General features: G+C 55.5%; 2 protein-coding genes across 2 annotated transcripts; both read left to right on the top strand.

Moving 5' to 3' along the window:
- The first annotated feature begins 3,526 nt into the window (after positions 1–3,526).
- On the top strand, positions 3,527–4,500 carry LOC142082470 (ribonuclease CL2-like). The gene is made up of 2 exons (XM_075150587.1): positions 3,527–3,565; positions 3,972–4,500. Exon 2 carries the CDS (start codon positions 3,978–3,980, stop codon positions 4,407–4,409), a length of 432 nt encoding a protein of 143 aa, XP_075006688.1. The 5' UTR covers positions 3,527–3,565; positions 3,972–3,977; the 3' UTR covers positions 4,410–4,500.
- Positions 4,501–9,983: 5,483 nt separating this feature from the next.
- On the top strand, positions 9,984–12,049 carry MBOAT4 (membrane bound ghrelin O-acyltransferase MBOAT4). The gene is made up of 3 exons (XM_075150588.1): positions 9,984–10,102; positions 10,642–10,857; positions 11,143–12,049. The coding sequence occupies exons 1-3, from the start codon at positions 9,984–9,986 to the stop codon at positions 12,047–12,049; spliced, it is 1,242 nt and encodes a 413-aa protein (XP_075006689.1).
- Positions 12,050–13,782: the final 1,733 nt, after the last annotated feature.

Consider the following 13,782-nt stretch of genomic DNA (forward strand, 5'->3'; position numbering starts at 1 on the left):
AGCAAGGAGGAGCTGTGTCAGCGCAGGGGCATTGCCTGGGCGCCCGCCCAACCCACGCTCACCCTCAGTGCTGTGTCCAGGGGCAGTGCGGCGGCCGTGGCATTGCCAGCAGCACCGTGGGGCACTCAGGCTTTGCAGGCATAGGTGGGAGCAGAGTTCCGGCCCAGCTGGGGTCTCACAAGCATCCCAGGGTGGTCCTTGCACCTTTCTGGGCACCACAGCGGCCTTCTGGTGCACCCCAGCCACCTCCCTGTGCCTTTCCGTGCTCCCATGTTGGCCCTTCTGTACCTTTCATGGCCCCACAGAGCCCTCCTGTGCCTTTCAGTCCCATCCCTTCCCCAAGGACTTTCTGGTTTTGGACTTCTGGGATCTTTTGGTACACCCTGAGGCCTCTGTGCTCAGGCAGCCTTGGCATGCTTTCCAGCACATCACTTTTGGCCTTTCTGTGCCTTTCGTGGCATCCCAGGCTCCTCCTTGTGTCTTTTGGTGTGACCTCTCGGGGCTTCCCAGTGGCCTCTGTGTGCCTCTCGGTGCACCCGGTGTATTGGGAGCCTTGCGGAAGACACTGTATTTGAGGAGTTAGTGATCTTGAACAGGCCATGCCAGCTTTACTGGGCTCAATCCTTCCGGCTGGAGAAGCCCCTCTGTTCTTAAGGTCATCTGTAACATACAGTGTCTTTGGGAAAGGTAAGCTGCATGTGGATCAAGGGGTGAAACCTGTTGATCCTGACCGTTGAGACTGCTGCACTTTCAGCAAGTAGTGAGCCGCATCACAGTCAACCTAGGTAGGCGCAGGCCTGTGACGTAAGGTTTACTTGCTATCTATGATTTACTGGAGACGTTAAGGTTTACTCGCTATCGCTATTCCTCTTCTTCTTATACCTTATTAAAGCTTTTCTCTTCTTAAGCCATTTGTTGTCAGGCCTTTCTTGCTGAGATCCAGAAAGAGCCCTGCACTGCCTCTCTCTCTCAGCCTCACCCCATCGGCCCACCGCACAACCCTCCGTGGCCCTCAGAGCTCCTTTCTGGGGCACCCCAACCTCTTCCATGTGCCTTACAGTGCACCCCTGGATCCCCAGGGAGCCAGCAAGGGGTGCTGCAGGGTGCTACTCTGCGGCCCCTTGGTTGAACATATAGGTACTCCGTGACAGCACAGCACTGGGGGTGGGAGATGCCAGAGCAGGGCAGCTGTCCTGCAGGCAGCCAGGGATGACATTGGCTATCAAGCTTGTGCAGATGTGGGGCCCCAGCGGGCAGAGCACCCTGGGATGGGGTTTGCTGCTCTGGCTCTGCACAAACAGAAGCAACAGCCCAAAAGGCAGGTCCCACCTCCTGCAGGTTCTGTGCAGCCAGCAGCCCATGGCTCACAGGTTAAATCTGGACAGGGGCTGTTCCTCTGGAGGCCTCAGGTTGAGGATGGTCTGCGTTGCCAGGGCAGAGACCAAGGGATGGTGGTTATTCTCCAAGGGCTGAAGGGCTGAAGTAGAAAGAAGGAGTGTGGAGATCAAACGCCTGGGTCTGCAGAGGCCCAGGCATCCTCTCCAGACAGCGCCAGCCCACCCAGCCCTTCCCACGCTATGAGGAAGCTGGGGCACCAAGGGGTCAAATAGAAGTTGCTGGTCTGGGCTGCCCCAAGTGCCTCGACTGATTCCTCCTCTCCCCTCTGCGCAGGGGTGCAGAGCCCGCCTTGCCTGGGGCAGGGCACGGTGCCCTCACTGGCCCACGCAGACAGTCTGCAGCTTCTCGCTCTGATGCCTCGTGTGCTGCACAGTAAGCCCTAGGCACACGCAGCCCGTCGCCCCTGCAGTCCCCAGCAGCACAGCCCCGCCAGGCCCTGACGGCCTGACCATCCGCCTGCCTCCCTGTGGGCAGGGCCGACCCGGGGCGGCACAGCACAGCAGCCGAGGGGAGTGCATAGGGCAGGAGGAGGCTCCCGTCGGCCCACCTGTGTGGGCAGGGACGGGAGAGGGAGATGTGGTGCCCAGGGCAGCACCGGGCATTCGGGACCCCCCTAGGACAAGAGGGGACTGCAGGTTGTGGTTCACCAATGAACCTCACAGCAACCTGTGAGTGTCCCCCAGGCAGGGTAGGCTCTAGCACAGGTACCTGTACCGTGCCAGCAGAGACAGCACTGGGACGCAGGGCTGATGCAGATCCCTGCCAGGCATCCAGGCTTGTTCCTCCTCCTGGGGACACCATCCCCTTCCCACCCACACCAGGACAGTGGAAGGCAGAGTGTGTCCAGGGGGTGGTGATGAAAGCCCCCATCCTGCTTCCATGCCTGGCAGGAGCAGGGTCTTGTCAGCCTCAGAGAGTCAGCAAGGGGGCTGTGCTGATCTTCCATGTCTGCAAGGTTTTGGCCATGTGCCTGAGCTGAGGTTCCCACTGCAGGGGCTGTGTGACTTTGAGGAGGATTTCTTGAGAGGCCCACAGGCCTCTCCACCTTATTGTGGCCAGTCTTAGACCTTTTCCAGCTCTTTTGGGGAAGGTGGTACCCAGGACCGAGCCTACCCCAGGCTGAAGGACATGGTGGGCAGCTCTGTGCTGTCCTTGGGGACAAGTAGGTCAGCTCTGACGGTGACACACACTCAAAGGGTGCATCTCTCAGCAGCCCATGGCCCTAGTGCTGAAGCCCACTTGTGGAGTGTCAGCATCTGGTGTCGTTGTCCTCCTTGAATCACTGATGGGGTCAAACTTGGTTCCTCATGTGGAAGAACGGCAGCTGAGGGCTTGGGTCCACTTTCTTCCTCATCCTCCGTTTGCCACTTCCCATCACAGTCTCTATCATGTCTTTGATAGAGGATGGAGACGACTTGCACTCGGCGATGACAGCCTCTCCTGGGCACTGCATGCCTCTCCCTCTGGAAGAGACATCATTTTCTTGGGGTTCCATCAGATTCTCCCTGATGGTCGAGGGAAAGGGGTGGGTTTTTGATGGGCTCAGGCTGGCTCCTGGCTCTTTGCATGTCTCTGTCTCAGTGGAGCAGCTGGGAGCATGTGAGGTAACAGCGGGGCAAAGTGCAACCTGGCACTTCCCAGGGGTACAAACTTACCTGCAAGGGGGTACAGGGGGAAGGGACACATAGCTCCTGAAGCAATGCGGGGAAGCCGTGGATGGACCACATCGTCCAAGAGGGGCAGGAGCCTCTGTCAGCTGCCCCAGAGGTGATGCTGACATCCTGCCCCCCCACCAGGGAACTAGGTATCTTGCCCTGCCACCCAAGGGAACCCAGGTGTCCTGACCACCATGGGACATGTGGCCGAGGCCAGAATGCATGGTCCAAGGCAACATGGGCACAGGGCACCCGAGGGTTTGTGCGCAGCCAGTCACGTGGTTTGTTAATGACTACCTAATGACCTTGGGGGGGCCGCGAGGGGGAGTGGGGCCTCCTGGATGCCTGGCTCCTCACACACATCGGCTGGATGGACCTTGCTCTTTGCCCTGCCCCTCCTCCTGGATCCTTGCCCATTGGGCCCAGCTGGGGCCAGTATAAAAGAGGCGCGGAGGAGTGGGAGGGATCCCGGAGACCCCGAGGCCATAAGGGAAACTGAGGCACACACACAGGTGCGGGTGAGGGATGCGTAGGGGACCAGAGTGTCTGCGGGAGGGGACTGTGAGGAACCCAAGCATCCAGTGGGGGAGGGAGGATATGTAGGGGATCCAGGTGTTGGGCCAGGGGGTGGATCTGCAGGGGTCGGGGGGGGTGTTCCATAGGGGACCCAGGTTTCTGGGGAGTGCAGAACTGTAGGGGACCCAGATGTCCATCGGGTGTTCTGTATGGGACTCAGGCATCCAGGCGGGATCCACAGATGGCCCAAGTGTCTGGGGGGGGTGTCCCATGCATTTAGAGGGGGTTTGTAAGGGACCCAGGTGTCTGGGAGGGGGAATTTGTAGAGGAATCGAGCGTCCAGGGTGAGGTTTCCAATCGGGGGCCCAGAAGTCCAGATGGCCCTGACCCCACTTTCCACAGGTGCCCATGGCGGGCTGGGCCCTATGCATGGCCTTGGTGCTGGCAGCACTGGCAGGGGCGGTGGGCGAGAGCCGCTATGAGAAGTTCCTGCGGCAGCATGTGGACCACCCCCGGACATCTGCGCTCGCGGCACACCGTTACTGCGAGACCATGCTGGCGCGCCGGCGGGTGACGGCCCCGGGGCGCCCCTGCAAGCCCTCCAACACCTTTGTGCACGCACCGGCCGAGCAGCTGGTGGCTGCCTGCACCCAGATGCCTGACGCAGCGGGGTTCCACAGCACCCCAACGCCCCTGGGCCTCACAGCCTGCCGAGTGCGGGGGGGGGACACCCGGCCCCCTTGCGCCTATCGGGCCCGGCAGCTCCAGCACCATGTGCGTGTCACCTGCCTTGATGGGCTGCCCGTGCACCTCGCTGGCACCCACGCACCCCCCCAGTGAGGCTTCACATGGGGGGGCTGTAGGTGGGGACATGGATTCTCCCTCACACTGGGGGTTCCATTAGGGCCTGCAATAAAGGAGATGCCACAGGCCTGGGCTCCGGCATCAGCTTCTGGGGGGACCCTGCGATCCTACCCCTCTCTGGGTGCCCCTGAGTCTCCAAGTGACCTGGCCCTCCAAGTGCCTTATAAACCCCTGGGGTTTCCCAACCTCCTAGGGTCCCATAGCCCCCTAGGGTGCCTCTGACCTCTCCTGCGCTCCATAGACTCCCCTTTCCTGGGTGCTCCACAACTCCCCTGGGTGCCCCATAACCCCACCAGGGTCCCCTTGATCTCCTGGATGTGCACCCAACTCTCTCCCCCGGTATCCTGACCCTTTGGGTGTCACATTGCTTTCCTGGATGCCCCATAGCTCCCACAGGGTCTCCCAACCTCCCAGGTGCCTCATAAACCCCTGGGTACCCCCAACTTCCCCCATGCCTGCCCATAAACCCCCATGTGCCCTGCAGTCCCCTCGCCCACATGCCTCTGACCCCATCTGGGGCCTCTCTGGAGCTGAGGCTGCTCTTGGGCCCCCTTGGCACCCCCCCCAGCCCTGAACCACCACCCCACGCACACTGAACACACACGAAACCGCAACACACACACGCACGCAAACACAATACACACAAAATGTGCACTGTGCACACAACCACACACCACACTTGCAACACAAAACATACACACAACACACACCCCCCCGCTCCTACACGAAACACGCATACACAGCACAAACACACTCATACAACACATATACAATACACAAGCACATACACACAACACACACACGCTACACGCACACGCATACACAAATATTTTCTTGGGTTTGGATGGGATTCCAGGTGTCTCAGCTTGTGTTCATCACCTCTTGTCCTGTCACTGGGCACCACTAAGAAGCACGTGGCTCCCTTGTCTTCATTCCTCCCCGGCAGTACTTATCAGTATGCTGATAAGCTCCCCCTGCCTGAGCCTTCTCTTCTCCAGGCTGAACAGTCCCTGCTCTCTCAGCCTTTCCTCTTTTCAGAGGTGCTCCAGTCCCTTCATCATCATCAGCCCTTTGCTGGACTTCCTCCAGTATGTTCATGTCTCTCTTGTACTGGGGAGTCCATCACTAGGTCCAGCATTCCAGGTGTGTCTCAGTAGTGCTGAGCAGAGGAGCAGGATCACCTCCCTCCTCTGGCTGGCAACGCTCTGCCTAATGCAGCCCAGCAGGCTGGGGATCCTCTTTGCTCCAGTCCTATTGCTGAGGGAGCCCTGAAGACTCCAATGGAAGTGCTGACATCCAGGTGCTGTGCTGCTGCAAAAAGGCAGCCCAAATGCACTCAGAAATTGTAGCTGAGGAGGAAAAGAAGCACAGCAAATGGTGTTCCTGATCCTTTTCAATTGCTCCCTGTCCAAGATGTCTCTTCCACATGTGCCTTGAGTAACTCGGGTGCTCCTTTTCTGGAATTCAGCAGAAAGGCACTTGGAGGGCCTTCCATGGACTGGTGAGCTCCAACTCTCAGCCCTGCCCCAGTGAGGAGAGCTCTACTCCCTGTACATTGGAGAGGAATTGGGTTATTTCAAGGGCATTTGGGGCATTCCTGGCCTGGCAACTTCCAGCAGATTCACCTCTCCACCCTGCTCCCTCCGGGCTGTGGGAGGAGCTGGGTGGGCTGACCTTCTCGGGAGGGAATGCCTGGGTTCTCTGCAAGTACAAGGATTTGATCTCTGCTCTGTTTCTTTCTACCTTGGTTCTTCAAGGCTTGGAGGAGGACTCCAGTCTCCCCATCTGTTCTCTGGCAGCTCACATCATCCTGACACTGAGAGGGAAAAATATCACCACTGTGATTTACCCTACGAGCCTCGCACTACAGGCTCTGAAGAGCATGGGAGAGGTGGCACCCATCTTGGGGAGACAGCTCTGAGCAGCAGTCCCAGAGCAGCAATGCCAGTTCTGGGATGCCCTGCATGCTGGGGCTACCTGAGTGTGCTGGAAAGTCTGGGTTGTTCCTTCTATCTCCCCTTTGCCTGTGGGGCAGCTCCGCCCCTCCGGCACACCCCATCCCATTGTGGCACTGTTGGTTCACCCCTCTGCTGTGTTTTCCCCTAAGAAGCAACTCTGCTTCTTCAACATATGTTAGTGTCTGTTCTTTGTGAAGGCTAAAGGGAAAAAAACGCAGCCATGAAGGAATCAGGATCATCCTGAGGGTGTTAGGACATCCACTCTTTCCGGCAGCCAGTGGCAATGCGGATCATACCCAGGTACTTTATCTCTGAGACAAAGCACCAGTTGATCTGCTGGCTTCATAACAAGGATCAGAAAAGCTGTAGCTGCTCCTGCCATCTCCAAAAGGAGATGCCAGGACAAGAACTGGCTCTCTGCAGGGCTTGCATATCATGTGAAAGGGGATGGAAGGGGAACAGCATGCAGCCCTAGACCTTTTTTCCCCATCACTGGCTGCTGTGTGTGGTCCTTGGAGCTGCATACCTCTTGTCTCAGGAGCTCTGTGGTGACGTTGAGGGGAACCAGCACAGGGGATGGTCTCCAGTGTTGTCAGTCCCTGTTCCTAAATGTGCCAAAACCTTAGGAGGTGCAAGAGGGTCTGTCTCCTTCTGGCCTTGGTCTCAACACTGAAAGAGAGAAAGGAGTTCCTAATAGGATTCCGCCTTGAAAATAAATCACCTCTTTTGCCACTGCTGGCACAGGGAAGGGCACAGGGCTGGCCCCTCCCTCGCACTAAGCTCAGCCGATGTGGCTGGGCTCAAGAGTTGCAAGGCCGTATTGCAGGCAAAAAAGTGACTTGCAGAAATTTCACTTAATTTAATTTAATGCCAATTAACATACACTTTTAATGACTAATTTGGGTATTGAGAAGCACAGAAGATATACAAAAAATTACACGAGAACTTACAGAAATGCCTTTCCTCCCCCTTTCCCAGGCATGACTTCAGCCCTGCATGAGTGGGCTGCGGTAAGTGACTTCCGCACTATCCTTAAACTACTGGGACGTGGCCCTTTATCCAGGAAGACAAAAAGGCCTTTGCCACAAGCAGCAGTGGGGCCTTTACAGGCAGCGGTCAGCAAATCTGTAATGGCAACAAGTAGCAAAAAGCCAGCGCGGGACTGGTGCCTGAAAATAAAGGAAGGATTTTTGCATTTTTGTGTTTTAATAAACTGTTGCATTTATTTCTTAATTCCTTTCTCATTTAGGTACTTTCATATCCTGCCTATCACAGCCAAACATCAAGTCCCAAGGTTTGTGGTTGATTCTGCCTTATAACACCGCAGGGAGACAGAAACTATCAATCATCTCTGTTTTGTGGATGGAAGTTAAGCGGCTTTCCTAAGGTCACAGAGAAAGTCTGAGACAGGAGCTCAGTCCAGGCCTCCTGAACGCTGTTTGATGGCCTCCCTTCCCATTTTAGAGAAAAGACAAACTGTGTCAGTCTGACTTTTTCTTTAAAATAACTTTTGTTTTGCTTTCACAGTATGTCTTTCACGGTATGTCTTTCATTTTGCAGTGTGTCCTGCAGCACATCAGTATAGGCTGCATTACAATAGGCAACCAAATCTGTTCCCAAAACAGCACTATATTCCATCAAGAAAGCAACTGTAAACTTTCTGGATACTAGCCCAAAGCTAGTATCTGAGTCATATCTGCTTGAATTTCATGCCCAGAGTTTGCTCTGACAGTGGTCAGCCTGCTCTTCTCACCTGCTGTAGTACCAAACAATTAATTCCTTAGCCAGGAACTGGGCTGTTGCTTGTTTAGTACATGGAAGTGAAGCAAATAAAGCGCTCTCACGCTTCAGGATGGCTTGCATGCTCGCTCTAAGATCACGCTTCCACCGCCCAGCATCTGATAGTGTAAAATGAGAGGCATGAGCAGTGTGTTAACATTTCCAGTGCTACTGTGGAAATTCATTCCATTGCTTCTTGAAAAGCAATGGCATTTTTGCAGAACCATAGCAGGGAATTGCTTTAATAGGCACTGCAAAGGCCTCCAAAAATATTTACTCAGCAAAGTCAATACTGGGCTCCATGGATGTGGCAGAATGAGTCCTGTGAAACCAGGCTGTTGCTGCATGCCATGCCATAATTGACATGGAAACAGCTTCTCTCCAGTGCTATCGCTTGCTCTTAAAATATACCCTGCACAAATACAGCAAAATACAGCAGGTTTCTCTGCAGCATTTGCTCTAATAATTTTTTCCATGGGGTTTTGGTCCCCCACCTTCTTATAACCAAAAAATCCATGCAAACAATGGGGTAAGCTTTCCAACATCATGATAGCTTTAAAAACTCAATGAAGAGTAGAATCATTCATAAAAGTCAGATGATATATTTTTAAAATAAAAATTTCTTTTTTTAATGCGCACAGACCTTTCTGTAACCTTTAGGCATCAATTTTGCTCTTTTTCTTGAAAAACAGACTAATGTAAATATTTTGAAGCATTCATCAAAGGAAGGAGAAAACCTTACTTCTTCTACCCCTCCAATATGTTATTTTTTTTCCTCCAGAAGGCAATTCCATGGTATTCCTCTTTGCACTGTTCATATGCCTAAAATAAAGCAGATATCAACTGAGTTTAAAAAAAAATCCCTGAGCTTTCCATTTGAAGTTGTCTGGTTTTTCTTAGTTGTATCTCACAAAGAAGAGTCAAGTGCTGTAGACTGATTTTCTTGGGGTTTTTTGTCTGTTTAGCATGAAATACTGCTGGTGGCATTAAAGAGCAACAGCAACTAGCTCCACGTCACTCTAGAAATCACTCTTCATATCACCTTTCCAGTCTGGCCCAAAAGAGGACCTTTTGCTTTCTCATATGACACATACTTGAATGAATGCACATGCAATGACTGATTTCTACCATCACAAGTATCTCTGTGAGTCCATATTTTTTTTTCTTTTTCTTTATTGTCTTGAAGAAAAATTGTTGGGAGAGAATAGAGCTATTCCTTTATCTCTGGCAAATGAAAAGGCCCTGTAGCTTAGTTTCAGTGGTGGGGCTGAGGGGCTCACCCTCCCTTGTCACTGAGAAGTGGCAGAACCCATCCTCTTCTTTCTGTCACCAGGGGTTTAAATACTGGGACGTCCCCACCGCTACCCCATAACAAGTGAGGCCAGAAAAGCCACAGCTTTCTGTGAAGGACTGAGCTGAGAGGCAGCAAAGAGAAAGGACCAAGCCTCTGGGAGTATCTGGGGATTTTGCTCTGAGGTACATCCCAGCACGGCACACGTGGCAGCTCAAAGAGGCTCTTATCTCGGCAGCTTGCTCGCTGCCTTCGAAGTATGTGGTAATGGCCCAGGCGTCTGGCAGAGCAAATAACCAACCCCAACTTTTCCCACCCACACACAAACCTTGGGACAGAGGTGCTTTACGGAGCCAGCACTGACGAATGCAAAAAACATGCTCCTCTTCCTGCAGATACCTCTGTTTCCTTGGCTCTGCTCTGTTTTTTTGAGGTCCTGCCATGTATAAAGAGGAGCCAGAGCAGCCCTTGGCTCAGTTCTTTCTCCAGGCATCAGAGGCAGTTGAAGAAGCAAGGTGCTCGATGCGCTGGGCAGACCTGCTTGTCTTTCTCCCTGCAGCCCCATACCGGCTGGTGGCTTTCCCCTTCGCTGCTCTCTTCCACCACCTCCGTGCTTCGGGGCGCCTCTCTCTGACTGCCCGGTACGTGGTCACCACGCCTGCTGCCGCGCTGAGGGCAAGTCATGCCTGTGGGTGCTTTCTGGGGGCTCTACTGGCCAGAGGTGCGGTGGGACGCATGGTAGCAAGTCGGGTAGGGACATTTGTATGGCTTGGATGTGAGCTGTCCCCAGTCCTCTCCCTCTGCAGTGGGGCCAGGTCAAGGTCGTTAAGGACAAAAGAGCCAGGCCGGAGACTCCAGTGTTGTGAGAGGTGGGTTTAGGGGTGTACCAGGATGAGCACATGGGCAAGGGGAGCAGGGCAGGGAATGGGGACTATCTCTGGTGTGATTAGGATGGGGGCCAGGCAGAGCCAGCCGTATCTGCCCCAGTCCCCACCCCATTCCTGCTTGCAGCCACGATGGCCCTGGTGTTCCCTCAGTCCCACAAGAGACAAAGAGGCAGACTGCAGGGGGATTGTGGAGGCTGCAGGACCCAGACTAAGCTCCCCTATCAACACTGTGGCAGGAGTTTCAAGCCCCATTTTCCCCAAAAGGCAGCCAAAGGGCATCTGGTCTCTTCTAGGTACATATTCCTCCTCGCCGGAGGATGTCTCCTTGCTGGCACAGCCATGGGCAGCTATGCCGTGTTGCTCCTCATCCCTGCCGCTGGCTCTGTGCTCGTCCTCCTCTCCGTCAGCCCAACTGGTGCCCACACCTGGGTCTTCGCCCTCCAGATGTCCTGGCAGACACTCTGCCACTTGGGTCTGAGCAGCCAGGAGCTGGACCCACAGGATGCCAGGTAACACCCCAGCTCTGCCTCCTTCTTGCTCCTCCCCTCAGTGGGCTGGGGGCCCTGCCCGTCATTTTGTGAGGGTGGAGGGCCCGGGCCAGACTGGCTCGCTGTTCCACAGCCGTCGATCTCCACTCTGGCTCCAGCCGCATCCCCGTGCGTGGGCGATGCTGCGGGCATGGCAGTGCTCTGGGGACGTGGGATAGCACATCCCCTGTGTGCGGCCTTGCGCCTGTGCCTCTAACGCTCCCTTTGAGGGACTCTCAGCAGCTCTCAGGTGCCCTCTTCTTCCAGGCCAGCCATCGCCCTCTCTGCCATCATGCTGCTCACCCAGAAGGCTACGTCTCTGGCCCTGGACATCCATGAAGGTGTCGTGCCGCTCCAGCTGGGCCAGGGGCTTTTGCAGCGCGCGCTGCCCCTCTGCAGCTACCTGCTCTTTTTCCCAGCCCTCCTCGGAGGTCCCCTGTGCTCCTTCAGCAGGTTTCGGGCCCAGGCCGAGTCCTCGTGGGCTCTCCCCTGCCCGCTGAGGGCTGCCGGCCAGCGGTGCCTCGGTGCGCTGGCCCTGCAGGGGCTGCGCGCGGGGCTGGCGGGAGGGCTGGCCGGCAGGCAGGGCTGCGCCGGCCTGGGCTGCCTGCCCCACGTCTGGGCGCGGGCCCTGCTCCTCAGGCTGGCCTACTATCAGCACTGGGTGCTGGATGAGGCCCTCCTCGAGGTGGCGGGCTTCGGGCCGGAGGCGGGCCAGGGGGACCTTTCCGTCCGCGACCTGTGGACGCTGGAGACCACCCACCGCCTGGCTGTCTTTGCCCGAACCTGGAACAAGAGCACGTCCCGCTGGTTGAGGAGACTTGTCTTCCAGCGCTGCTCGGCCCAGCCACTCCTAGCCACCTTTGCCTTCTCCGCCTGGTGGCACGGCCTCCGGCCTGGGCAGATCTTTGGTTTCCTGTGCTGGGCTGTCATGGTGGAGGCCGACTACCGCATCCATCCCTTCCTCAGTGCCCAGGCCACCTCCCAGGGTGTGAAGCTCCTCTACCGTGGCACAACCTGGGTCTTCACGCAGCTCATCATCGCTTACATCCTGGTGGCTGTGGAGACCGAGAGCTTCTCCATGCTCTGCCTGCTCTGGACTTCCTGCAACAGCATCCTTCCCCTCTCCTACAGCTTTGCGCTGCTGCTGCTTGCCAAGAAGCCAAAGCAGAACTGAGCCGGTCCTGGGCTAACTGGTGCGGCTGGTGGGGCATGTTCCTGCACATGTGAGCGTGCAGGGTGAGAAGTGCTATTGGCCAAGCAATCTGATATAACAGCATCTCCAGAGAACCAGGTTGGCTTTTACTCCTGGGATATCCCCCAGCTTTGAGGGATGTTCTGAAGCAGGGAGGCGAGGTCACCAGACCACTGGGCAAGAGGGCTTCTAGCAGCACTGTCTGCCCAGTGTTTATCTCAGGGCTTTGGGTCTCAGCCTCCTCTCACGTAGGAAGCACACAACCTCCCCACCAAACTACTGGTGCTACAAATGCACCTGTCGGCAACTGTGTCCAGCTCCTGGGAATCTGTCCTCCATGGCGATAGCAGGCAGAGAGCTGCCTTACCACCTTTCTTGTGTGCACGGACCACTGGGAGCCTGGGCACAGGCAAAGGGGCTAGCAGTCTGTCTGGGGGCAGCACAAGACAAGAAACACCCCTTTCCCCACCCAGCAGTACTACCGAGAAGCATGGGTCTGTGGTGTTCCTCCAGCAATTGCTCCTCAGCACTGTCCCTGTGGCATGTGGACCCCAAACTGTGTTCCCAATTAGACATCTCCTGCAATACCCAGGCCCCACCAAGTGGGTGACATGCTTGGCCCCCAGGGTGCAGAGCCAGCTGTGTCCCCTGCCACACAGGGAAGAGGGATGATCCATCCTCTCCACCATTCTTGCAGAGGATCCTAGGCATGGGGGCAAGAATGCCTGCTAGGAAAAGGGGGGCTACGGCCCATGGTGTGCTGAGGACAGCACGGGCAAGGGAGAGTAAGCCAGCAAAGTCCTTGCGCTCAGCTGTGGCATTCAACCGAGGCTTAGCTTTCCCTTTCCCCACAAAGATACACAGCAGAAACCCTAATGCATTTCTCCAGTTCATGTGTTGGCCTAGGACCCAAAAGCCTAGGACTGTTTAGGCTGGAGAAGAAGCATGAGCTACCATAGGGGAACTTATCAGGAAAGCATGGAGCTAAGAGTTAACATTCCATGATCAGGTTAACATTCCACGCCGTGCAGGCCCTGTGCCAATACCTGTATCAGTGTTTGTCACTAAACTGAAACTCAGCATGCAAAACGGATCCAACCTTGTTTTCTGTGGGTTGGTTGGATGTTTGGCTACTTCTTGAGTCTTGCTGAGTACCCAACGCAAGCCTTGCAAGCCACTTGCGCCACATATAATCTCTTCGTTGCCAGCACAGCCTGGATTTGTCATGGCCAGGCCCTGTCTCCTTCACTGCTGTCCTGCAGAGCTGCCTCCAGCTTATTCCCTATATCCATGCTTAGAAACTGAGTCATGTCTTCATCTTATCTCTGAAAAACATGCTGGGCTCCTTCAGGCAGGTTCTCCAGCTGTTTCAGCATTCTGCTGGCCCATGTGAGACCACATGCAGCAAGCCAGGGCCAGACTTTCCAGGGTGATCTGTCCAGGATGGTTCCCAAGCCAGAAGGCTCCTGCCACCTACATTGGAGGGAAGTGGACCCAAGAGTCAGACGCAAGAAAGCCAGTGTATCAAAAAATCCCCGACGGCCACAGTTGGAGCCATCCCACATTCTTTCAGCAGGCAGGGACGTGCATGGCCTCCTCCCTAAGGGGATCAGGGAAAATTCATTGCAAATGGGTGCCCAGCCAAGGAACCATCCCCTCCCATCAGCACAACCATAGCCAAACAGATAAAAAAAAAAAAAAATCCAGGTGAGAAG

This window comes from Calonectris borealis, chromosome 4 (genome assembly GCF_964195595.1).
Source record: "Calonectris borealis chromosome 4, bCalBor7.hap1.2, whole genome shotgun sequence".
In the NCBI taxonomy this organism is placed as follows: domain Eukaryota; kingdom Metazoa; phylum Chordata; class Aves; order Procellariiformes; family Procellariidae; genus Calonectris; species Calonectris borealis.

What these genes read in the sequence shown, in the direction of transcription:
- MBOAT4 (XM_075150588.1), top strand. Translation starts at nt 9,984, where the DNA reads ATGCGCTGGGCAGACCTGCTTGTCTTTCTCCCTGCAGCCCCATACCGG. An exon ending in CGCCTCTCTCTGACTGCCCG is followed by an intron (nt 10,103 to 10,641) that starts GTACGTGGTCAC and finishes GGTCTCTTCTAG; the next exon opens with GTACATATTCCTCCTCGCCG. An exon ending in CTGGACCCACAGGATGCCAG is followed by an intron (nt 10,858 to 11,142) that starts GTAACACCCCAG and finishes CTCTTCTTCCAG; the next exon opens with GCCAGCCATCGCCCTCTCTG.
- LOC142082470 (XM_075150587.1), top strand. Translation starts at nt 3,978, where the DNA reads ATGGCGGGCTGGGCCCTATGCATGGCCTTGGTGCTGGCAGCACTGGCA.